Raw genomic sequence first — 27,374 nt, 5'->3', positions numbered from 1 at the left:
GTATGACATTTGTTCATATAAGTGTCACACTTGCATCTTGACCGGACCGGACCGGACCCGTCTCATGGTGAGACGGTCTCACACAAGTTTTTGCCAAAGTTTAAAGGTGTATTTAATCCTGTTTCCTTTTTATATTTCTATAAAAGAAAATTCTTCTTATCCCTCTAACTTTCCTACATGACATAACTTATAATTATTGAGTGTCATGAATTGGTTATTAACTTTTAATAAATAAAAAAATTTAAAGTAGCCAATCAAATAATATCATTTTAAAAGAAAAATTATTTTAAGGAATTTTTTTTTTTTTTTTTGAAAAGAAGGAATTTTTTTTAAAGAATGAATAATATTACTCTTTTATAAATAGGTAAAATAGCATGCGGGCGTGCGGGAAGCCCGCCTACCCGAATTAAACGGATTAGGGCGTAAGAAATTCAACCCGCAGATCTTCATGGACCCGCTCGACACCGTGGGGCGGGCGGCGGGCCTAATGGGGCGAGTTAACGTACTTTGATACCCCTAAGAAATTAAAAGCTCTTTTGTGGGCAAGAAATAACAGCTCTTTCTTTCTTGCCCAGTTTTATAAGCGAACTAGTCCAGTAGAACTGTAGAATACTGGAATCTGATAGACCCTAACCAAGCAGCCAGTATAGTCTACTACTCCGTATCTTCTATAGTTCTATCTTTGCTCTATTTCCTTCACTTTCTACTCTTTCTGTTGTAATTTTCATTTTAGTCTGAGTGTCTATTGGAATGATTCTTGTCTAGGAAATGGAACTCCAGCTCGCTGTAACAACGCAATTTTCACACTCCCCCCCAAGAACGAGAGCTTCTTTCTGGAGAAACAAACCGAGTAATCCCATGATTTCTTCTTCAAGGTTGCAGCTCTTTTGTCCTCCACCACTATCACTATCACTATTCAGCTCTCCTTGTCTGGTGTGCCCTTTTCTCTTATCTCTCCGTTTCTTATTATTAGCTTGTTTGTTTGTCTTGCAATAAGCATATTCTTGAATGCGTGCCCCTTGTGAAATTGGGTCATGAAATTAGGTTGCTAGTTATAGGGAAAGTGGATTGAGAGCTTCAAAATTTGAAGAATTGCTTAAATTTCGTGATGGAAATGAGGATGATGATGAAGGGTCTGATTCCGATACGGATGAAATGGAGGGTGATGATTCGTTTGTAATGGATGAGGAAGAGAGGCTGGAATGGAGGAGAAAGATTAGGGAAGTTATGGACATGCGTCCTGAGGTTGAGGAAGAGGTAGACCCTGTTGAGAAGAGGAGAAGGATGGAGAAGCTTTTGGCTGATTACCCTCTTATCATGGAAGAAGAAGACCCCAATTGGCCGGAGGATGCAGATGGTCGTGGTTTCAAGCTCGACCAGTTCTTCAACAAGATTTCCATTAAGAATGTCAAGAAGGATAACGACGATGAGGGTTACGACAGTGAGAATGAAATAGTGTGGCAGGATGATGACTATATTCGTCCAATTAAAGACTTGACCACTGCAGAATGGGAAGAGGCGGTGTTTAAGGATTTCAGTCCCTTGATTGTCCTTGTTCATAATCGTTATAGAAGGTGATACCTCGTATTCAGTTTCGTGTCACTCAGTATCAGTTCTCTTTTCTTGGTTTGAAAACCCGAATACTATTATCTTGAACTGAGCTATTACTTGCTAGTGATATAAGGAGTAGCATTCTATGGAACTTTACTCCTTGCTTGTGCTATATCTCCATTTTGTGTTGCTTTTAGTCTGGTTCTTTTGTCTGTCCTGAAGACTACTAGAACCTCGAGATCCTATCTGATAAGTAAATAAGAACCCTTAGACAATTTATTTGAAGAATGTACCTAGTAGTTTCTGACTTCCTATTCTCACCAGCAGTCCTACTTGATTCCTGTTGTAGACTTTACTAGAATGATAAACTTATTGTTGTCAGTTTCATTTTTACTCAGCAACTTGGATAACGAGTGGGAAATTGGGTCCGTTATAGCAACATGTCTAGAGATCTAATTTTCCTAACGTAGTTATGTGAATTTAACCTAGGATGAACTAGTTTGACACGTACATCTAGTTTCACCTGTTTGCAATTTAAGAAAATACATAACCATAGAAAGAAATTAAGATATAAAAAAATTTATTCTGGTATAACCTTTTTCTAGTCCAAGATAAATCAGGTCAAGTTTCCAGGGGGCAGGGGGAACTTGTGCCCTTGACCCAGAGGCAAAAACCAGAGTAACTAAATCCAGATTTAAACTTGAAAAGTTTAGTTCAAGAAGGATTTGGTACCTAATCCTGCCAAGAAATCCATATTTACAGACTAATAGGCTCAGGCCTGAAATTAAAAAGCTGAATAAATTCATGTCAGGAACTCTTTTTATTACTTTGTATTTAGTAAGAGAGAAGGGGAAATAAGTCATTTATGCACCTTGTTTAGCAAAATATATAATCCATATCTTGGCTGAGAATTTCTTGTGATTCTAGGAAGGATGATCAATTGACTATTATTTAACTGGATGTATATAATCTCTGCAGGCCAAAGGAAAATGAGAAGATTCGGGATGAATTGGAGAAAGCTATACAAATCATCTGGAACTGTAGAATCCCTTCACCTAGGGTAATTGAATTTGAAACTTTACTTTCTGTTATTCTTCCTTGTGTGTGTCTGTGTGTTATTTTCCCCCCTTCCTTAAACACTCCATTGATGGTTTTCCAAATAGTGTGTGGCCGTTGATGCTATTGTTGAGCATGATTTGGTGTCTGCCCTGAAAGTATCTCTTTTCCCTGAGCTCATATTCACCAAATCTGGGAAGATCTTGTACCGTGAAAAAGGTAAAGAAATACACAGTAGCATTTAACCATTCAAGACTCACTTTAACTTTGAATCTTAATTTAGTTCTTTACTGATTGTTTTCAAATTGGCATGTAGCGCTTCGAACAGCAGATGAGCTGTCAAAAATAATGGCATTCTTTTACTATGGAGCAGCCAAGCCATCTTTTCTGAATGTGACTGGAAATGATGAAGAGACAATCCCTACCATTCAAATAAGCAATAAGCAAGGCTAGATGTTTATGTTCTGGAAACTAAAGCCTGAAAAAAAGACATACTAAGTGTTGCCAGAGGTGGTAATGAGCATATGAGAACCACTTTATATTGCTCGTGTTCTCATATCTCTTTAGGTCGAGTTTTTCTCTGGGCGATTTGTGGTGCCCGTATCAGGTAAGGATCACCGGCAATCTTTTGTTTGCTTTTCTTCAAATTAGCAACGCATTACATACTAATTTGTTTCCTTATGCATGGTGTAGTGGTCTGAGCAAAGTTTATCAAGAAGGAAGTTCTTTAGAGGGTGGATGTAAGCTAGAAGGGGAAAGTATTTTGAGATGTAAGACAGGTTGTTACAACCTTCCCTAAGGTGGAATTTTTGTGACCAAGTGTGCTTGAATTTTTATTTCTCTTAACAGCTTTTTATATAAAAGATCAACTGAATAAAAGATGAACTATCATCCGCTTGAGCTTAGTCTTTATGAACTGTGAGTTCTTGCTTTGCTGTAATGTTAAGATAGACCGAATTGGGGGTAACCCCAACCAAGTTAGCTAAGGATACAAACTTGTAACCACAAGGTCACGAGTTCAAATCCCGTCTTCTTCGTTTGAGCTGGTCAGCTATGGCCAACCTAGGTTGGTTTACTTCCTTGTGGTCATTTGCTAGCTAAGGTCACAAGATAGGGTTTACTTAGTGCACACCCTCGGGTAGTGGGCTACGGGTTTCCCTCGTCACCGCTAAAAAAAAAAAAAAAAACATATGGACCAATTAAATTGAAGAAATCGAGCATGCTGTAGTTGTTGCTTGCTGCCTCAACTCCTTAACAAAATAGTCCATAAAATTGTAGGCTCGCCACTCTTTGATATTTGAGACTGCATTTTCATCTCTAGTTCTTTAGCTTGCATTAATCAATTACCAGCATATTTAAGATTCTGACTCGATTCTTCTGCAGAATTCGTCGTCCAGAGTTCTTCTAGATGCCTCAGCCTGACTTGTTCTGTAGAATATGATTTTGAATGAGCTAGCAGCCCTGCCTTCTATTTGTTTGGTTAGTTTGGCTGTTGACCATTTCAGCTTCCTAATTCAAAGTGTTTGGTAACCATCTCCCATCCCCATCCTCTTGCAATTTGTTCTAAGATGAAATATGATGAAAAGGAAATATTCCCACACCAAAGATTTTTCTTTGACAGCTATACTTGGGGAAAATATTTGGTCACGAGTTATACCATAGACTCAATCTTTGAGTTATAGGCATGTTTATCTTTTATTTCTGAATTATTTGTGAAGTGGAGATTTTTGGTTCTTGTTGTAAGGTTTTCTGCTAGGTTTTCCCTTTTTAGAGAAATGGCCATTTGATTCTTAAATTATCTATGGAGAGGTGTTTTTGGTCCTTTTAAATGAAAGTGATATACAATGTTAAATACTATGGTTGTGTTTGGTTGGAAAATTTTGTACTCTACTATGAGATTTGATATTGGTCCTGTTTGGTAATATAATTAACCTATCTCATTATTAACTATTTGACTTGGTTAAAAAAATCAATATAAGTGTTTGGTTAATCAACTTTTTGTAACTTTAAAATGCTAAAATTCGAAAAGTTGTTCAAAGCAACTTTTTAATTAGTTTTTTGAGAAAAGAAATGATACCAAACAGTTATCAGCTAACAGCTAATTTACTAAGCATCTTTCTACAATAAGCTAATTTTATCAATTATTTATACCTTCTAACACAATCAATTAACAGTCATTTACCAAATTGGGCCATTGATTGTTTGTCTATTTTTGTTATCATACTATTAAATTCAAATAATCTAGGGTATGTTTGGTTCATGTGTTTAGACACAAGGAATGAGAATGAAAGTTGTAGACATTGTTTGGTTGACAATTTTTTAACACACATGTATAAGATTTAATTACCCCTATAATTACAAAACTCATTACTTAATTTAAACTAGGTATTGTTCTATTAATTTAGTCTTATCCCTCTTCATTTCATCGGCTCCTCACTCAATTGACTTACTCACTGCATTGCCTACCCATTTCATTGTCACTTTTAAAATCAATTGTTTTGATTTTTTGTTTTTTTTTTTAGAACTTTTTTTTTCGGTTGTAGGATCATACAAAACCAAACATCAATATTAGTAATCATTCAAACTTTATCCTACTACCAGACGTGTAAAATACTTTTCCAAAACTCATTCAAATTACCAAGTGTTTGATTCGCATTTTGATTTTCATTCTAATGTTCTAACCAAACACACCCTTAGTAATTATAAAACTCATTACATTATCTATTCCTCTTTTTTTTTTTTTTTTTTTTTAATGAGGAAAAAAGTAAAAAAGAAATAAAAATATAAAGTTCATTGTCTATGTATTAAATATGGATGTGTGTGTGTGTATATACATATAAACACATTTTTATATATTTATTTATTTATTTTAATTTAATTGTAAGTAATTAAGTAATTATTTAAATTTTAATTCTTTTTTTAATATTAATGATTCTTTACAAGATAGTATTTGTTTTATACTTTTTCAAATATTTTCAGTCTAAAAAATCTAAGCTCCACACTAGGGTTTAATTCCTTTTTTTTTTAGTACATTTTAATTTCTATTTAATACTTACTACAAAACAAAAAGACTTCTTCCACTTAAATCAATTACTATTACCAAGTACTCCGTATTTGATTTGAATTTCTATTACCATTCTAAATGGGTGGTCATAGGATTAAACCCGGGTGGGGCCATTGATTCTTTGGAATGAAATAGACTTGATAATGTATAAAACAAATACTAAATTGTAAAGAATCATTAGTGTTTCAGAAAAAAAAATTACTAAAACAAATACTAAATTTTAAAGAATTATTAGTGTTTAAAAAAAAAATTACTATTATCATTCCTATTTCAATATTTGAACCGAGCATCCCTTTGAGAATAGAGAAATTGTTGTGGATTTGGGTGTATCCTCGTATAATTCTTGTATAATTGTATGCAATAATTATACAGAGAGAAGGAGGAGAAGAAGATTAGGTTGAACCCCAGAACTCAGAATTGCATTCTCATTAGATCACGACCAATACCAATACAACATGGGTAATCAGAATACAATCATTGATCCGATAAACTAGAGTAATGGCCACGTTAATTAATCTATTTACAAAAGAAATAATATTATAATGCATTAATATTGTATAAATATAAACTTTATTTGGTCATAGATTTGTCTCCAACACTTGGAGGAAAAAAAAACTCTCAACAAAATTTCACTTAATTGTATACATCATAGGAACCTTAATCAGATGGGACAATAACAATAACAAAAAAAATAATAATAATAAATAAAAATAGCGGCTTCTCTCACATAATAGTAGTGAAGATGCGGTAGAAATTGAAGAAGCTGAAGCTCACCATTGTGTTGCCAAACTTAATTATTGCTCAGCTCCTTGGACTATTCGAATGTATGCACAGGCTAACAGTTTTCAGAGGGCATGCATAATTTTGAGTCCTTTAATCTTTTTGATATAATTTCTGGACATTTACATGACCAAAGTTTCATGACTAACAAGCCATTGATCACAAGCTAGGCAAACTACATACAAATTAAAACACACACACCATGTACTTTTCTTTCCTGAACAAGCCTGGCCTTCATTCTGTAATGCATTTATGCTCCAGTTACACATGAGAACATCCTGTGGCTCCTGAACCTCACAAGTTTTTCAGGCTTAGCAGTGGCGAGATCGGGCGAAAAGCCACCACCATTTTGGGCATAGAGAGACTTGTGCCGCCGGTGCCTATTACCCTCCACAGCCTCAGCCTCAGGTGATGAATGGTTGTAGCCGCCAGTCTGGTAAAAGTCTTGAATGATGAAGGTGTGAGCAGCAGTCCCTGAAGAGAGAAACTCGTACTGCTGTCGAGTTTTGCTCCTCTTGATGCTCCTGCAAACCAGTGGAATCAGACCTTCCATTATTTCTTGGTTGGGATGACCAGGCCAGCTTAAAGGAGATCAGAACAGGTGAAGAAGAAGAGGATGGGGAGGAATGGTTTCAAGAATTGTGGGTTTGGTGGGAATATAGTGCTCCACCCTCCACCTCGATCTACTAATATTTATGTATTGATTGGAGTGTTATGACACGGCAAGTGTATTTGACTTAGGAGCATGGAGGAGCAAGAAAGATAAGTCTCTCCACCAATCTTTTGCAGCCCTTATTTGTAATAATAATAATACTTTGATCCCTTCAAATTGTGTATGCCTGCATTTTTATAAATTGCACTTAAAAACATTATATCTTTCTAAAGTTGAGGTAGTCAACTTGCTTGTATACCATACAAGTTGCTCTACAGGATTCAAACTTCATTAATTGCATGGCATTTTAAATAAATAAATAAATATATAGAATACACTTCAAATGCGGTTGGGTGCTCAAGTGTGTGATTTTTTTTTTCTTTTCAGTTTCAAAACACAAATAATATTTTTTATAAGATTTTCTCTACAAAGTCATATTCATGTTAATCCAGTTTAAGACGCGTAGATTATAGGCTTAGAGCTATCAAAACAGAATAACAAAAAGCCATTTGAGTGGACTTGGCGCATCAAACCAAATTCAACCATTAAATTCGAGCTTGGGGCGTTTGGTTGCAATGAGGGAATTAAAGAGAAATGAATTGAAAACCCTAATGCTGCCTCTCTTTTCTCTCTAAAACTAAACGTCTTTTTCTGCTGCTCAACTTCGACTTCCATTGCCGGCCTCCGGCCGGAGCTCTAATGGAGCTTTGAGCCGGCGGTTTTGGTCACCTTCTATGTTTGCTCTCGCTCTTCTTCCGCCCCGACCACCATCGCAGCTCCATCCGCCTCCGACCACCGTCACAGATCTTCTTCTTTCGTTTTCTCTCCCTTTGAATAAAATAATAGTAGGTAGGTATTGGGGTTTGTGTTGGTAGTCTTGAACTCCCAACCCTACTTTGACTTTACCCACTTTTTCTTTTCTCTATTATTATGTTTTCCTCTCGTTAGTTTCACGAGTATTTTTCCTCTCGTTACTTTCACGAGCTTTTCATTTTCATTAGCATAAATCGTTTAACTTGGTTTCGACAAGTGTTGATCTTATCCTGGGCGAGCAAAAAAGAATGATGACGAAGACCCAGATCTTTGATGAAGCTTTAAGGTCCCTGAAGGAACATAGCTTCATAGTTATGAAACAGTTTGCGATTCAAGTTTTCTATAGCATAGTTAGAAAAGTTGTTTCTATGTCTGACTGTAAGGAATGGTTTACCATTTCATTGATCATTGATGTAAACGTTTTATGTTATGAATTAATGGAATAGTTACGTTTACCTTCAAAAAAAAAAGAAAAAGAGAGAAATGAATTGTAATTTCATGAAAAATGAATAGTGTGTGAATAAAGTGAAAATTTAAATTCAAGTGTTTTGTTTGCATTAATAGAATTACTCAGAATTTTCATTCCAATATTTGGTATTCAGGAGTATTGAAATGAAATAAGTAATATAAGTAATATAAAGATCAAAATGCTCATACTTATTATAGCAGGCAAATGAAACATTAATTTTAGATTAGAAAAAAGAAGAGTAATTTTATTTTAAAGGTATTTTTTTTTCTTCTCAAAAACCGCGGAGTTGAAAATATTAGGGGAGAGAGGCATGAGCTTCTAATTTCGTGAAGTGAGGGATTTGCAATTCTAACCAAACAAAGGAATTTGCTTGTGTTCAGAATTAAATTGTGAGTGTAATTTTAATTCCATCAAACCAAATTAAGTGAGAATGAAATTTGAATTTCCTCTAACCAAAAACGGTGTAATAGCTCTACCATTTTTGTAATTCCTATTCTTCTTGGAGCAAGTCAACCGCGCGATATGATTAAAGCCCTCTCTCTTTCAATAACAATAATATCTCCAGCATGCAAGTCTTTGTGCCTTTTAGCTCATCTTGTTTACCTAATCCACTTCTACGAGTGGACATTAATAATAACTAATAAGCCATCTCTCACCAACCACCTAATCCAATTGGGGTATCTTGTTACTATAACATTCAATTTTAACACGATAGATTTCTAGTATCAATATTTAGTCAAATGTGATAAACATATATATAAGACTCGGCCAAATAAGGGAGCCATATAATTTGCATCCATATGGAGGTCGACTAGTTAGGTGAGCCATATAATTTTCTCCGACTAATGAGTCGTGAAAGAAAGCTAACTAAAGAGATCCATCAAGTATTGCATAGAAGAGTTTAAGCATCAAAGAACACCTCAAAGATGTTAGCTCACATATCACAATCACTACATATATAGCATGGTTGATGCAAATGCATACTTGCTTTGCTTCTCTTGCCAACTCTATTCTTAACTAATTCCGTTTGGTTCGCAGAAAATATTTGAGGGAAAATGAAATTGAAATTCTATAGAAAAGAAATTACTGAGAATATTGATATCATTGTTTGGTTGGGTTAGAATAGTAAGAAATAATAAGTATAAAGACCAAAATACCCCTATACAATGATAATGATAATAAAAATACTAGTGATTTTAAATTAAAATATTATTATTTATAAAATACAATATTATAATTTAAAATATTATAATTATATATTTTATTATAATAATATAATAAAAATAATTATACGCATTTTGGTCTAAGGTGATTGAGAATGTTCTATAAGGGCAAAATAATCCTATCATGTGAATATGTGATACTTTGTTCTCAAATTCCATGGAAAACAAAATTTCACCCTCCCCTTGGTAAACTTTTTACTCAAAACTAAAGAAAATATTTTCCTGTAAAAACAAAGTTTTCCATAAACCAAACAGATGAAAATTCTTTTTTCCTCAAATTTAAAGAAAAATTTTTCCATCTAACCAAACACCCTCGAATCTCAACTCTTATCTGCAATGAAATGATCCCATGTCAAACCAATGAGAAATTAGCATAAATAAACACATAATCATAGTGTACCTTGAAAGAATCCAGATGTGGTATTAACTTGAAGGAATTGTATAAAGCTTCAACAAACCTTTACTCCATAGATAATGTCATGTCTTTCTCTTTCCAAAGATGAAAGTGCCCAGATGGGCCATACCAGAGTATGATTTTTGATCTATTTGGGGAAATCTGTAGAAAGAAAGAGCTGCAATGTGATTTCCCTTGGCTTGGAAGGAATGATTTCCCTTGCAGAGCAACAATCAATTAAAAGACTTCCTTATCAAATGCACCCACCACCTAGGCCAGATCCTCAGACTGATACTGCAATAAAAATGTTTAGAATTATAGGTAAATCAAGCACATATCATGAACAGATGCCACCTGGAAAAGATTAGCTTTTCCAAAGGTGATCTCAAATAGCAGGAGTAGGGCCTCTTTAGTATAGGCAACAATTTTCTATTTGTTAGATCTCAGCACTGAACTATGCTTACTTATGGTTGTCATATCCTACGGAGTTCTTTGATTATCTGATTGCCATATCCTTCTTAAAACTCTTGTCATCCTGTAAAGTCAAAGATGCTTAACCGAGTTCTTTGGTTATCTGATTGACATAAACATCCCTCCACAGCCCCACGCCTCGAATAGAGCAAGGGCTGAACTCGGTTGACCCAACCAATGCTCAACAATCTCCCTCCCAAGCCCAGTTGCGCAGCATGCCCAACTCAGTCTTTGGCCTTGGCGCCTATTACCGTTTTCCATCTCTATTTTCCACTTGTTTACATTCAACAATTGGAGAATGGAGTTGGAGATATCAGGAAAAAAAAGGGCACAACACAATGTAGAGAAGAAGGTGGATGAACTCTTAAACTAAAGATCAAACAGATATCACAAGTGATGATGCTTGATAACTGAAGTTGAAAATTAGCAATACAACTGTCTTCCAATGATACAAAGCATTCTGAGAGGGGCCAAAGCCTAATAGAAGTATATTGGGTGGGGGGCAACTAGGAAATATTTATATAATTTATACATATCACCAGTTCACCACCATATAAGTAAACATATAAAATTTTTAAAAATGTTTGGGGGCTACCACTTCCCCCCAAATCTTCGCCCTGCAAGCCACAACTAAGAACGGACTCGAATAAACACAAAGCATTAATCAAATCCGAAACTGCTGACTTTTGCAGCAAAGAGTCCAATCTGAATCTGCAGAAGAAACTAGGCCTCCACCATCAGTAAATATGGACTCTGCACAAGAACTAGGTCTTTGTGGAGACAACTTTTTCTTCCCATTCTTATAAATGCAAGGTTCCTCCTTAAGTAATTCAGGAGATTTAAGCACACTTTTCACAAGATCGTTTTCTTCATAGGCACTGCCTTCAAAACTTTGAATTGACTTCATCTGATCATTACCGCAGCATACATTGTCGTTTTCTTCATCTGACAGCCATCTGCAGCGATCTAACTCATCCATCTCAATAGTTCGACTGACACCGACTAATCCATCCCTCCACGATATTCTCATGTTAGACTCGGATGCATTTCCAAATGAGGAATCGGAAAGCAAAGATGCAGCAGCATCCCTACATTTTTGACATTCAGTGATGCCAATGAAACCAAAAGGCGAGGTTGAATTAGTAAACTTGAAACTCATCTCAGGAGCATCATGAGTAGGCATCTGATTCTGGGGTGATAAGCTCGCTTTGCGAAGAATTTCTGTAACCTCATCAAGTTCATATTCAAATCCAGGTTGCTTATGATGTTCATCTACATTAACCCACGACAATCCAAAATCTAGGGCTGAGCTTGAATCCGACTTGGGGGTCTGAATGACATTACCACAGCTTAACGTGCTCGTAGAATGTGGAGAATTATCCATCACAAAGCTGTCATTTTTCTCATAGGAAGGCTTCGATAACTCTTGCAATTCAGATTCCATCGGATAATGCAAAACAATCCTTGTCTTCCCCACAGTACTACCATCGCAATCTAAATCAGAAGTAGTAGGCGGTAACTCAAGAGTGGCAGAGCCCATCAACCCCGGGAATTGGCTAGCTGAACCACTCTTACGGGTGCCATCTCCTTCACCACAGGGAGATGACAGCCAACACATTGAGGCCTCAGCAGGCAAAGGCACAAAAGAAGTCCTTGACTTGTAAACCACCCTGCTATTAACACTCTCCTTATTACTCTCATCAGCTTTCCAACGCTTCAATGAGGAATCAAGCACAGGCCCTACAGTAAGAACCCCTCTGGGCCTGCATTTTCGTTTATCGGTGACCCCTGAGAGAACATGCCCAGCACCATAACAAGGAGTTTTTGCTGAAGCCAGAACTGCAGACAACCCATATGGAATCTCAGGGGACACTGAGGCTTCAATGGGAGGGGTCTTAGCAATGCTAGTGTTAGTTTTTCCATTGGATTCCTCTTCCAAAATTTCACCAACAAAATTACCACAATCTAGACCAGACCCGGATGCTAATTTCCCAACAGGAGTGCGATTCTCAAAACTACTAAAACTATTATCCAAGTTAAAAAGCTGGATTGGCTGCTTACCTGAACCGTTTTTAGGCTCCGCTCGCTTCAAACCCTCCCGATTTAGAGCAACTTTCTCTGACCCAGATCTCGGGTTCTTCCCGGAATCGGACGGATCAGCACAAAGCTTGGATTTTTGATAAGTTCTGGATACGGGTTTCTTCCCGGACTGCCATTGGTAGAGGGACGGTGCGTTCTTTTTGGAGTTTTCTGAAATGGGTCTGGGCAAAACGTTCTCTTTAGAGGAGTTTGACCTCAGATTTCCAGTCTTTGTGCTGAAAAAAGATGTGGGCTTTTTACGAGGAGCACTCTTCGAAGAGGAATTGTTGGAAGAGAGTACAACACGAAGGCATGATTTTGAAGCCCCAATAGATGACGACGACGAAGAAGAAGAAGAGGAAGAAGAAGCGGCAGAGGTGTTGCTTCTTTTGGTGGTGAATTTGGGGATTTTATTAAAATCTAGCAATGGGCTTCTCTTCGAGCTCTCGTTCTCCTTCCTCTTCTTCTTCTGCTGCAGATCTGCATTCATTTTCGGGTCTTAATCTTATTACCCTGATAATGAGCACCACTGCTTGAAATGGGTATAGAAAGTGCACAGATTTTGATTGTAGAAGTTAGTACACAGGCATTTAACTGGTAACTGCTAGCTCTGGCGGATCCGGTGTCTAGTGTAGTAGTGTTGGAGTGTGAAATTGAAAGTGTGAGGCTTCTCAGAGTCTCAGAGGAGGACAAATTGACAGGAGGCATTGTTTATTTGTTTGTCCTCTTTTGCCAACGGATACTGTACTGATAGAGAAGATTCTTTTTATTTTTATTTTTATTTTTTTAATTTTTAGCCCAAACCATATTATAATGGATGAATTTGGACTTAAACAGTTAAACTCCTATTGGCATAGGCCCAATGAGTCAACAAGGGGAAATTATTGTGAGGACCGTGATTCACACAATTGTGTAGATCACGATGTAAAACGACGTCGTTGAATTTTATGAGTTAAAAATAATGTAGATTATGTGTTAGAATAATGAAACTTTTGGGTAAGATAATGTATATTATGTGTTAGAATAATAAAACTTTTAGGGTAAGATAATGTATATTATGTGTTAGAATAATGTATATTATGTATTAAAATAATGTATATTATGAGTTATAAAAATATATATTGTAATGGGTTGCGTGAAGAAACAAAATTTGGCGAAACAATGTTGTTTTTGAATTGTGGTCCACACAATAACTATTAGTATCCAAGTTTCCAAGGAATTAATAGAGTTAATTGCATGAATAGTCTTTTGACTATTCACATTTACTTATTTTTATCATTTACTTTCAATTCAAAAATACTACATGTACTTCCAAAATCATACTCCTAACTTTTACTTCCATTTGTGTTCAAATTTGATTGGAGGAAGAAAAAAATGAATAGATAAACATCATGACCCCCTTACTAAATTAAGCAATCAAGACATGTTATGTCATAGAGAGAAAAATGAAAGTAGGATTTGGGAGTTCATGTAGAATTACTCATTTCAATTAGGCCATAAATGATTCCTTTACTATTGACCTTTATCAATTTTACATTCTTACCCTTAAATTTAACGTTTATTGAATGAATATTGAACCGAATGGCCAAATCTGAAACAAAATCAATAGCCAATGAACCATTTATGGTCGAATTGAAAGTCGGTGATGAAAATTGGTAAAGGTCAATAGTTAAGGAACCATGTATGATCCAATTGAAAGTTGTGGATAAAAATTGGTAAATATAATAATCAATGGACCATTCATGGGATAACTCGAATTAATATTACTTTTGGTCCCCAACTTTTGTGGTCCTATTAATTTCGATGCATTACTTTTAATTTTTTAATTTTGGTGTCTAACTTATTATTATTGTTGTTGTTGTTGTTATTCATCTTTCAAGAGAAATTGGCAACCAAATCTCGTTGGATGCCCTTTTATGAGGGGTAAAATGGTTAATGTTGGACAATTTTAATAATATCATCACAAATGTACAAGTCAATTATAATTTAGCGTGCGACAAGCAAGGGTTGAACCCACAAGGATTTGATACAATGCAATAAGTAAACTTGAAATAAACTTATCAAAAAAAGAAGAAGAAGAAGAAAACTTAAAATAATTGAAGGAAATATTTTAAAGTGTTCAAGACCAAATATCAATCTAAGATTAAAAAAAAAAAACTAGTAAACGAATAGCTTACGAAAGTAAAATAATTTAAAAAAAAAAATCAAAGAGACTAAGAGTGTGTTTGGAAACCCAGAAAATGATTTCCGGAAATCATTTTCCGGGTTTCCTTTGTTTGGGAACGCTTGGAAAATGTGGTCAACGGAAAACAATTTCCGTTGACCAAGGAAAATGGTGTCAATTTTTTGGAAAACAACTTCCTAAATATTTTTCCGGAAGTCATTTTCCGGAAACGAGTTACAGGCATAAAGCTGCAGTGAAACCATGGCTAGTGGCCGGAAATGGACCACTAGCCGGAATATAAAACTGGTTTCCGGCAGAAACCTGTAATGGTTTCCGCCGAAAACTCCTCGTGATGTTTTTTTTTTTATTTTAATTTTACTTACATTGCTTTAATATTATAATAATTTTTTTTATATTTTAAATAAAATAATTAAAATGTTTAATTATACAATTCTACCAATTTTCCTACCAATTTTCTAGAAAATGAACCAAACACATAAAGATAGTTTTCCAGAATACATCCAAACACTGAAAATGAAATTATTTTCTGGAAAATGACTCATTTTTCAGAAAACATTTTCCAAAAGTTATTTTCCTACTTTCCAAACACACTCTAAGACAACAAATAACCAAAGATGAAAGACTATGAACATGAATCAATTACCACTACTAAATTTGCAGATTAGTCTAACTTTGCCAATCAATTAAGAGTTCGTTCTTTATTAATTATGAAAGCTCTATATGGCGTCCAGAATAATCCACGTGTCTTAACCATGCATTTAAAATACTTATTCAAATGTTAAGATCCATTTAGCCTAAAAAAATTACAAAATGCTCGGTTTATGAACCAAAATAAGGGTGTGTTTGGTTCGCACATGGGAATCGAAATCGGTATGGGTATCAAATACTTGATAAGGGTAATGAGTTTTGGTGAAAGTATTTTGCATATTTGATAGTAGGGTGGAATGTGAATGATTATTAATAATTGTGGAAGAAAAGATGAAGGGAAATGAAATCCTTATTTAATAAGGGTATGGGTTTTTCAATTAATGCGGTATTCCAAACCCATAATAGTATTCTAAAAACCTATCAACCAAACAATAACAATCACTTTGATACCATACCTTATACTAAAACCTGTCAACCAAACACACCATAAATAGTTCAATAAGACAACCAAACTATTTATCTTTTTATCCTATAAAGCATATATGAAATTACTATGCATAATTTTTACTCTGAAAATTCCTCGGTTCAGTTAATCAATTATGCTAACCACCCAATAATACAATCAATTAATAAAGATGGTGTCTTCTTTGAACTCGCTTCGATTTATAATGCTCAGTCCAAACATCTATAATTTGTTTTAATCAGGCACACTATTGCCCTATGATCAAGGAAAAACCATGGGAGATTTTCTTGTTCAATGGCACCCTTGCTATTCAATAAGATCTTCATTACCATGCCCAAAAAAAAAAATATGTGATTCCTTTCTTTCTCGTTCCTTGGTTCCTACAATTGACGATGGAAGGAAAAAACAATTTTAATAACAAAATTAATTTAACAATAAAAACAACCCCAAAATTAAAAAAATATTAACAAAGCTAATTATAACATTAATTAATAAAAAATAATGCTGTAATTAATTAAACAAATTGCCTAAGAATTAAAAATAACTTATTAAAATAACAATAAAAATAATGTTTATCAATCAATTTAGGCGATAGTCTACATTATCAATCAAAAGTCAAAATGAAAGAAACCTAGGCGGATGTGAAGTGGAGAAAGCAAATGGCATAGTCAAGTTAGTGAACTACAATGACTTCATCCCCGTCTTCAGTTTTTGGCAATATCACATTTTCTTTATATATCACCTTCAACGACCTCGCTTTATAAAACCTCTCAAAAACTTTTTTCACAATAAAAAAAAGTATCGGTTTCATGTTTTCTAACAAAAACTTATGTGAAAATCATCATTGATTCTAAACAAGAAAGCTAGCTTGTGTGATGGTGCTATCATCTCCGATTTCATTCTGCTGAGCCGATCATCGTGGTGCCTCGCAATCGACTTGATGTGGGGTGTGTTGATTTGAGCAGTAAGAAGAAGAACAACTCTTCTGATAGCTATTACTCCAAGCCCTTGCGATATGAGATCGTTATCCTCGACGATGACTTTGGGGCTGATTTTCAAGACTTCAAGGACCACTCTTATAACTAGGTCGATGCTTAGCCATTTGCTTTCTCCGCTTTGCATCTACCTTGGTTTTCTTGTGGTAAAGCTTCCCTTTGTTGGCTCATATCCTTCATACAAAGCTCAAATCTACATTTTTATACTATTTTACCCTGGTTAGTAACTGGAGTTATAGACTATCACTTGTTAATCATTTTACCCCTAAAAAATGACAGCTAGCAAGATTTGGTTGCCAATTTAGCCTTAAGGACCACGAATGAAAAAAATGAAGTTAAGCGCCAAATTTGAAAAAGAAAATTTAAAAGTAGTGCAAACTAGGAGTTACAACTATTAAATTTGAAGTAAATGTGACTTAATTTCAATTTCTTTTGACTTCTCCCAAGCCAAGCCATGAAATTGGACCCATTTTAATGATGTTCCCACTTATTTTTATGCCAACTTATTGTTTCCATTTATGTACAACCAGCCTGGCACATTCCTTCACCAAATTGGTCTTCAAAAACTCTAGTTGGGCCTTTATTTTTTGTTGGTATTTAAATGGCAATGTCTAAGACCTCCAAATGCAAGGTTAAGCAATTGACCAACTTGGCATATTCCTTGTGAAGTCTATCAAGAGTCTTGGTGATATCTTTTTGCCAAAGCATATATGGATCAATCCATTCATTGCCTCTTGCAAATTTTTTGCTCTTGAATGAGTAATTGGGCCTTCTATTATTTCAAGTGGATCTTCAAGCCTTTGGTTTTCCTCAACACAATGACTTTACCCTTATTGGGGATTATGGATGCTTATCATTTTATCATTTCCAATGACGGTATCTATCATATATGACTTCTTTCATCACTCGAGTTTGATAATACCACGACATACCTTCTTTTTGCAATGACGTTTTTCACCATTCTCTTGGATGATGGTACAACTTCTGAGATTGGATGTTTTGCTTCCTTAAAAGTACCAGGTTCTGGTTGCACATTAGTTGGGTAGTTAGAGGATACCGAATCCCTGATGCTGCTTTCAAGGTAATTTCCATAGACTTTGTTCCATCAATCCATGTATTCTTGTGTAACATGTTTCTTCATTATAACTTGGGTCATAGGAAATGTCGTTCGTGATCTTGAGCCCTTAAGTGTAAATTGGCAACATAATCGAAAGCCATCTGCGAGTGAGACTTCACATTCTTCTTCACCTAACACACCAAGGTTGTTATCCTGGTAGTTTCCAAATTGTCTACTAAATCGATGGAGAGTGTAAGGCTTGACAATGTAGGAATCCACCCATCATAATATGAGGTAGTTAGACTAAAGGGTTCTACTACATGTACTCCCAAATCTTACTCCATCAAATTTACTCCCTGATGTGGCGGGCATTGATAGGTTATTTTCTTCATGTGGGCCCCTGTAAAAGTGTCTACATCAAAATTTTAAGTGTGGGAGTAAAAGTTGGGAGTAGAGAAGGGGAGTACATACAGTATTTTCCTAGACTAAATACACATGAAATATTCATGATTGAAGGGGTTTGCATTCCCATCGTCACAAAAGTTGAAAGCTTTATTTTGACAATGTGTCGTGTAAATCCAGTCAACATCATTAGTTCAGAAAATTTTGTGTTAGGCTTTTACTTTGCCGTAATATCTTGCACCACTTTCTCAAGAGTAAATGACTATCATTTGAGAAGTATACTAAGAATCATTGGCAAAGTGGGTGTTGAAGTTAAATAGCAGCCATCCATGCACATAATGGATATGAAGCGACTGTTTGCCTGCCCAAGTTTAGGGGAATAAGATATAGCATTCAAGCCATTATAAATGTTTGCGAGCACATGGATTTCGAGGTTTAACCTCTTACTTATCGCCATCATACTAGTCATCTTGAAAGTCTCAAGGTGAATGTGTTAGGAACACTTTGTACTTAGATTTTGATGAGTTAATTCCAGCAATGGTCCTCCAACTATGTTGATTTTCCAAAATTAGTCCCTAACTTTTAATTTGGACAATTTAGGTCACTTGACTTTCAAATTCTTTCCAATGTTGGTTCTTTCGTCAAATTTTAGTTAAGTTGAGGTCAAATGAAGGGGTAAAATTGTCCGTTCACTTGTATAGTGTATTATTACTCGTATTTCTCTTGTCCTATGCGTTGTATTTTATCCCTTCATTAAACCATATATATATGCCGACGGACAATTTTACCCTTTCATTTGACCTCAACTTAACCAAAATTTTACGAAATGACCAACATTGGAAAGAATTTGAAAATCAAGGGACCTAAATTGTCCAAATTAAAAGTCGGAGACTAATTTTGGAAAATCAACATAGTCGGAGGACAATTGCTAGAATTAACTCATTCTACAATAACTAATAAGACATTGAATATTCAACATAAATCCCACAATTCAATAACTAATAAACAACAAGTATTTAACATAAATCTCACAGTTCATCAAATTAAAGAAGTAATATATCAACCCATTCATCAATTAAATATTGGCATCATTTGTCTATAACTTCATCAATATCTTTTTGATTGTAGGGCAATCTTCCTTGTCTCTCCAAAAACTATAAAGTTTAAAAGAGATAAAAAATTAATAAGTTAGTATTTTAAAAAATATGAAGGAGAAAGATACTTTACTAAATTACTTGCTTTATTCATTCCCTTGTATGCTCCCAATGAAATGATTTCCAAAATAAATTTCATCACATAATATCCGCATTCGGTACCTCCTCTTTGTATGACACACTACATTTGAAGTAAATAATATAATTAAGATTTTACTAATAAAAAACAATAAAATATATGTACTTACCGAACATGTAATCCATTTTAGTTGACGACTTGCTTTCTTTCCACCTATTATGCTTGTTGCCTTCAAAGACCTATTAATATAAGACATATATAAAACATACATAAATGTCTGACATCACTATATTAATGAGTTAATACCCAAAATTGTCCTTGACTATAGTGATGTTCCTCAATTTTGTCCTAAACGACTTTGGTGTCATAAAGTAGTCTCAGACTTTGGTGTTATTGCTCAAAATTGTCCTCCGTTAGCTAAGCTGTCAAACGGGTGTTAAGTACAGGGACAATATAGTCAATTCATATTTTGTGGAATAACGAAGAATGATAATGATATCACAGCGACGTTTTATCAAACACTTCATAAGCAAAAGAAGGATTGTTCCTTCACTCTCAGGACTGAAACAAGCAAGGTTCCGCTCTTCATCCTCGTATGCGCAACCTCTGATCGCAAAGGAATAGATGTTCTCTACGTTTCAATCTTCTACACCCTCATCCACCTCGTGTTCCACTATCGTCGGTTCTCGAAGGCGAAGGCCGCATTATCCACGATGCGGAGTTGCAATTTGGTCTCCGACCTCCATTCTTGGAACAGCCTTCTACTTCAATTCATTTCAACGTTTCAGGGGCTGTTGATCAGGTGATGCTTCTGTACTTTGATATGCTCTCTTGTGGAGTTGTTCCAAATGAGTATACTCAAAACACTTGAGTCTTGTAAAAATGTTGATGTTTGTTATAATTTTTCTCTTCCTCATGATAGATATGGTAGAGAGTATGATAATGGTAGAAATACCAAGAGACTGGAAGAGAAGATTAAAATATGAATTGACTATATTGCCCCTGTACTTAACACCCGTTTGACAGCTTAACTAACGGAGGACAATTTTGAGCGATAACACAAAAGTTGGGACTACTTTATGACACCAAGTCGTTTAGGACAAAATTGAGAAAAACTATTATAGTCGAGGATAATTTTGGGTATTAACTCCTATATTAATAATAAGTATTAAGTATATTTATAAATTTACATACGTTTCAATTATATCTTTAATATCCTCACGTGGCTGATGACCAATGGAATCAAACCAATAGATTTCATGTAATTTAGGACAAATCGCAATCAACATCCAATACCCCCTACAAATAAGAATTTTATTAGTTTATAGTATATTATATATAAGGTATTGTATTTAAAACATAATCAAATGCTTACTCGAGATTATATGGGGATAAATAGCAATCTTTCGGCTCACCATATCCCATTGTTTCACTTATATAGTTTATCCTCCCATTTCTAGTCATCATTTTCGGTTGAATCCAATTTGGATCTAAAAAGCCATACTTGGTTTGTGATTGAAAACCATATTCTTTATAAATACCCATACTCACAATCAAAAGCAATCATATAAATTACTAATAATTATATATGATAAATAAAATTAAAATTATTTTGAACAAATAATACTAAAAACATATTACCTTATAAAGAACTGAATAATAGAAATAACTAAGGTCTCCATATTCAATAAGCGCATGATTTCCAAACTCTCAAGTTGTAATTCATAATCAATTTTACCCACAACACCACAAGGCATTTGCGTCACCACATTGTGTTCAAGACTACAAGCAATCTTGTATGCCTTTTTGCATGTTCTACTCAAAGAATCCGGATCAGCTAAAGTCAATTCATGATGATGAGATTTCATAACTGATTCAAAAGTCGATTTGGTCTTTCCTTTTAACTGTGTTTTTTAATATAAATAACAATTATTATTTTTTAAAAAGTAAATTGTATACTATTTTAAATACAAATATATTTATAGCGTACATACCTTATCAGCTTGAGTACATAACTCTACCAGCTTCTTTGGCCAAATAATAAACTGTTGAAATGCAGAACCTACAAGCTGAACTTCACTGGTGGGGAATGGTACCTTGCACGTGGATCAATGATTTTGTCTACGCTCACCTTCACTTGATCTACATTTAGTGCAACCCCATGAACTTGTCCACCAGTGTAGCTATCCCAAATGCTACTGGACGTCTAGTGGGGTCTTCCAAGTACAACTGACATCGTGCTGTTAACTGCATTAATTAATGAAAAGTCATAGAAAATGTTTTTAATAAATAATAATAAGATTAATTATAAACAATTACTTTCCGCCGGTAAATCAGCAAAAGGGTCTGGGGAACTAGCTTTTTGACTGTCATTTTGTGGTGAAACATGCTCACATATGACATCTTCTTGCCTTGATTGTACAGCTTGATGAAGAGGAGTCTGCATATTACTAAATTGTTGCATCATCTCAGCAATCCGTGCTTCTAATCGTGCTTCAACAGCAGCAACAACAGAGTCAACCATTCGCTTAACTTCTTCTGTAGGCGTCTAAGGATAACGTTTTGCATGACCAAATACACTTTTTATGCCATATCCTCTTCCCATGCCTCTAACACGGCCAGGATGCTCATCAGTACCTAGCGTAACATATAGTATATCTTGTCTTCCTGACGCAACGAATTCTCCTTGAAAAGCTTGCATCTCGAGAGAATCCTAGCATTTATAAACAATACTCCCTCCGTCCCATTTTACCTGTCTTACTTTCCTTTTTTGTTTGTCCCAAAATAATGTCCTCTTTCCAAAATTAAACATCACTATTATTCTATATTTCCCAATTTACCCTTTTAACTTTTTCAAATTTCTAGACATTGTACTTTTTAATTGATTTTTAATTGTACTTTTTAATTGTACAACTACTCTTACACAATTGATTTTTTAATTGTATAATTGTACTTTTGTACAAATACTTTTACATAATTTATTTTTAATTGTATTATTACACTTTTACAAAGTCTTTGTGCTTGATTTTAGCATTCTCATTCAATTGAACGCAGGAAATTTCAAAGCTAGGCAGCGCAGTAGTAAACTTTACATCAATTTATATAGTGCAATAGTAAACTTGAAAACACTTCAATTTACAAACCTAAAAAAGAAAAAAAAAAGTAATGCTTTAGTTAACTAAGCAGTACACTTTACACCAAGTATCCAAAGTAAAGGCTTTTAATAAAGCACTTCAATCTTAGACTACATTAGTGAATTTACACAAAAGAGCAAAATAGATAACATTAATCATCATAGTTTCTGCTGTTATACACTCCGTACTTCATTCTTGAACACAAAATACAAAAGAGCAGTAGTGATGAATATGAAATGTACACACCTAATACGGAGTAAAAATTACACAAAAAATTCATAAACCTTACAAAAGCAAACATGTACATTTACAGTACTCCATACTTCATTGTTGGAGGCTTGAAATTGCTTCAGTCAAGACTTCTGGATCAAATGAGATAGTAGTAGGTAATCGGTCTTCTCGTGGTAATCTTTGCTTATTTATGTGTCGCAATTTATAATTATTCCCTCCAAACTTTTTCATAACCTCAACCATGCACAATTGCAATGTTAGAAAAACATTACTAAGGCTGTCTACTGAGATCTCATCAAAAGCTTTTATAGTAGCAGCTACTAGTTCATCCACATTCCAAGGAGATTCTTGGTACTGTAAAGATTGAAGAGCTCTAAAAAAACCAAGATCCAACACATTCATATCTGGACTATTAGGATGTTGACAAGTTAAGTGGATATCAAAACCATCTTTTTGGGCAGCTTCAAGAAACTCAACATCATTTACACTAATATGAGGCCTTGCATTATCTTGTTGAATATATATAGTCTTTGAACTACTTGGAGGCCATTTTGCTCGTATTGCCGGTAAAACATAATCAATCAACCATTTTCTTGTAACTTCTTTATTTACTGATTCAATAGGCTTAGTTTCTAAGGTTCCAGCTTCTCGATTCTTACTTCTACGCTTGGCTGCTTCTTTATAAACAAATGGAAGCATCCAATTTTTCCATCAAACATTTCATTTCTTTCTAAATCAAATCGAGGACGAGCCACAACACAAAGAAACATAACTTTCGTTATAAATTTTTTACTTTTACAAGTACGATATGGTTCTTCTTCTTCAGGCAAGAGATAGTATTTCTGAGATGTTTTTGAGAGATAAAACAATTTTTCATCTATATGAACATGGTCAAACATATCTATGAAACAAGGATTATTATGATCTGAGTAGGAATCAATCATAGATATGCAGAACTGTAACCTCACCTTTCGATTTTCCTCTATTAACATAGGCTTGATAGAATTTGAGTGAGGTTTCAAAGATCCTTCTTTGACTCTCCTGCAAAGGCTTGTCTTTGACATGTTTAGTGCACTAGCCATGGTACGAATTGTTGTACGACGGTTCAAAGGAATTCTTGCAACATCTTCGGGTTTAATCTCAATCCTTTTCCTGCCATGACAAATTTAGAGAAATATCAACCGGCACACCATTTCTAACACAAGCAACCCATTTTTTCCATATTCTGCCAACAGTTCTAGTAGAAACAGAATACAAATTGGCAACATCTTTAATTGATCCATGTTTTACTTTCCCATTCACACTATGTTTTAACAAAGCTTCAAAAATAATCTTCCTCTTATCCTTAGAAACTCTTGCACTTGATTTAGAACTTTGAACACCATCAGAACTTTCTTATTCTAAAAACTCCATTAATAGACAAGAAAAAGTTTGTATCGAAAACTCTCTACAAAGTACTCTAAAAAAGAAACAAAGCCTCTTGAAAATTACACTATGTATACTAAGAATTTTATTGGAAGGAGTAGAGTATTTTAATCACTAAATGTGAAATCAAGTTTTGGCGGAAAATATTGCCGCGATTTTTTCCCTCAATTTTAGCTAGCCTATTTCGGAGTACATATATAGACACACTGGTTTTTTGCTTCAGCAGTATGGAGTACTCAATATAAAAGTACAGAGTATAGAGCATAAGTGAATGAAAAAAAAAGGTCTACAGTAAAATTTTTAAAGAAATTTAGTTTTCAAAAACAAGGATTTAAACCTTCTCAAAAAAAAAAAAAACAAGGATTTAAACAAAATTTATACAGATTAAAAAAAAAAAACCTGATTGAATGAAACCTAAAATTTCAAAAATTTTAATCTTCAAAATCAATACATTTAGAAAAAATACCCATAGATGAAGTGTTGAAAACTAACCTGGGTATCAATTCTTTAAATTGATTGAAAGATTGCAAAACCCATTGCTCCAATTTCATCTTGAACTCCACATTGCATGCATATATTCATGTTGATTGTTGAAGATAGGATTCTGTATATTCAAGAAATTAGGGAAAAGATGAACGTTGAGGTGTAGGTCTTCAATATACATAGTATTCCAGACTTAGCTACTGTCCTTATGGCTTAAAGAAGAGAGATATGGCGGAAGGAATGGAAAAAAGAAGGAGAAGATTTGAGGCGACGAAGGATACGAAATATGCACAAAAAGAGATTCTGAACAATAAAGAGAGAAAAAAGCTTTAGTTGACTAGGTTTGTTTTAGTTGACTGGTTTATTGGTGGAAGGTGAGAGAAATTTTAGGGGTAAACTTGGAAAGATAGCATCACATATTTTGTTGTCTTAAAAAGCGTGCCCAAACCAAATCAGACAAGTTTTTCGGGACAGAGGGAGTATTTAATAATAATTACTATTATATTTGGTCAATTTTGTTCAACACACCTATTAACATAGAAAAGAAAATTGTAACTTACCATTTTTTTCTAGGACCACTCTAGTCGCTTCACTATGAAAATTTCCAAACTTGTCCATTCTTGCTCTCTTCCACTTTTCGTGTCTACGTGGAGGAGATGGAGGACTAATTGTATGTGATGGATCTGAATATGCAATTTCTTGTTGTTCTTTTATCTTCTCATCCATCATAATTTTTTCCAATCTTTGATAACCTCCTCGAGATAAATTATGTGGATGAATATTCTTAGCTTGTATTTCTTGATGTTTTTTTCTTTTTGCCTACATAAAAAGAAAACATTAAGTAGCAATACATAATTAATATATTTGAGTTAATAATTGATAGTAGAATAATGATACCTCATATTCTACACCTGTATGAAACTTAACCACTACAAAAAAACGCCAAAATAACGACGGATTTAGCGACGGATTGTTTCCGTTGCTAATATAACGACGGATTTGCGACAACTTAGCGACATAGTTTCATTTTTTTGTTAAATCAACATTTAGCGACGGATTTTACGACAGATTTTTTCCGTCGTTAAATACGTAGCTAATTTTGGCGGTGAATTTTGGCGCAAATATTAGAGACGAAGTAGCAACGGATTTGCGATGGGAGTTTTGCGGGAATTTTAGTGGCTACAAATTAGTGACAGATATATTTTTCCGTCGCCATATTTTCAACGGGTTGCGTTTATCTTTACATTTTAGCGACGGATTATCATTTCCGTAGCTAGAATTGTATTACTTTATTTTAAAGCACACCCTAGCGACGGATTTGTCTTCCGTCACTAAAGTTTCGGCCAATTATTTTAAGATTCTAGCGACGGATTATGTTATCCGTCGCTAAACCAACGAACAATTTTTTTAAAAAAAATACTCTAGCGACAGATATGACATCCATCGCTACATTTACATCAAGGATGCAAGTTTTGGTTAAGTCTAGCGACGGAATTACGTATCCGTCGCTAGATGTAACTTATTAAACGCAAGCGAATATATTTTTTTAAAAATAATTTAGCGACGGATTTATATCCGTCGCTAGGCTTACTTGCCAGTTTTCGTTAAGACTAGCGTCGCTAGTGTTACACAAAAGTTGCGGGTGTGGGATTTTTTAGTAAGTCTAGCGATGGATATTAAGTCCGTCGCTAGACTTAATGTAATTACGCAAGTTAATATATGTTTTTTGGAAAACAATCTACCGACGGATTTGATATCCATCGGGCTTCGGACTTTTGGCGAAGTCTAGCGACGAATTTTAAGTCAGTCGCTAGACTTAATATAATATCTAACCCTCCCTATTACGCAAGAGACGGGAAGCAACGCAAGACTTAATATAATATCTAACCCTACCCACCGCCCGCGGCCCACCGCCCGTCGCCCACCCCCGCCGCCCACTACCGACAGCTGCAACAGCTACGAAATTTAGTGACGGAAAGATTCGTAGTTAAATTTAGCGACGGATTATTCCGTCACTAAACTGTAGCTAAATGACATCAAATTCAAATAATAAAAACAAATTAGCGTCGGTTATTTCCGTCACTAAATGTAGCGACAAATCATAGCGACGGACTCATTCGTTGCTAAGTCTAGCGACAGAAAGATCCGTAGCTATTCCCTTGCTAAGTTCGTCATGAAATCGTCATGGTAGGAATTTAGCGACGGAAATATTGTGCGTCTAGCGACGGAAATTGCCGTCGCCATTTCCTCGGCAATTTCAGCGACGAACTCGTCGTCCGGAGAACTATAGCGACAGACGTTTTCATGTAGCGACGGAAAGATCCGTCGCTAGGTTTTAGCGACGGACAAAAATTACGTCGCTAAAATCTAGCGACGCCCATTATAGCGACGGACGAAATCCGTCGCTAAACAGTTTAGCGACGGAAATTGTCCGTCGCTATATTCGCATTTTTTTTGTAGTGAACAAACTCATTCCATGCCACTGGATCAAGGAGTGTGTATTCATCACATGGATTCTTATGTGACAAATTGCCATATATATACTTGCTAACCAATTTTGTTTTAA

General features: G+C 34.9%; 3 protein-coding genes and 1 long non-coding RNA gene across 4 annotated transcripts; 1 reads left to right on the top strand and 3 right to left on the bottom strand.

Moving 5' to 3' along the window:
* Nucleotides 1–600: 600 nt before the first annotated feature.
* On the top strand, nucleotides 601–3,519 carry LOC116018949 (thioredoxin-like fold domain-containing protein MRL7L, chloroplastic). The gene is made up of 7 exons (XM_031259004.1): nucleotides 601–661; nucleotides 766–933; nucleotides 1,045–1,574; nucleotides 2,530–2,611; nucleotides 2,715–2,826; nucleotides 2,924–3,214; nucleotides 3,301–3,519. The coding sequence occupies exons 2-6, from the start codon at nucleotides 769–771 to the stop codon at nucleotides 3,058–3,060; spliced, it is 1,026 nt and encodes a 341-aa protein (XP_031114864.1). The 5' UTR covers nucleotides 601–661; nucleotides 766–768; the 3' UTR covers nucleotides 3,061–3,214; nucleotides 3,301–3,519.
* A 3,182-nt stretch (nucleotides 3,520–6,701) lies between these two features.
* Nucleotides 6,702–7,004, bottom strand: LOC116020295. Its single transcript, XM_031260778.1, has one exon. The coding sequence runs from the start codon at nucleotides 7,002–7,004 to the stop codon at nucleotides 6,702–6,704; it is 303 nt and encodes a 100-aa protein (XP_031116638.1).
* A 3,840-nt stretch (nucleotides 7,005–10,844) lies between these two features.
* On the bottom strand, nucleotides 10,845–13,231 carry LOC116021263 (uncharacterized protein DDB_G0271670-like). Its single transcript, XM_031261890.1, has one exon. It carries the CDS (start codon nucleotides 13,040–13,042, stop codon nucleotides 11,138–11,140), a length of 1,905 nt encoding a protein of 634 aa, XP_031117750.1. The 5' UTR covers nucleotides 13,043–13,231; the 3' UTR covers nucleotides 10,845–11,137.
* A 6,350-nt stretch (nucleotides 13,232–19,581) lies between these two features.
* On the bottom strand, nucleotides 19,582–20,950 carry LOC116018893. The gene is made up of 3 exons (XR_004098622.1): nucleotides 20,730–20,950; nucleotides 19,705–19,774; nucleotides 19,582–19,637 (listed from the first exon to the last, which is right to left on the bottom strand). It is a non-coding gene; the product is annotated as an uncharacterized LOC116018893 (long non-coding RNA).
* Between the last annotated feature and the right edge of the window lie 6,424 nt (nucleotides 20,951–27,374).

This window comes from Ipomoea triloba, chromosome 5 (genome assembly GCF_003576645.1).
Source record: "Ipomoea triloba cultivar NCNSP0323 chromosome 5, ASM357664v1".
Lineage (NCBI taxonomy): Eukaryota > Viridiplantae > Streptophyta > Magnoliopsida > Solanales > Convolvulaceae > Ipomoea > Ipomoea triloba.
The sequence above is the reverse complement of the archived record's forward strand: the minus strand, read 5'-3'. Positions and strand labels throughout refer to the sequence as shown.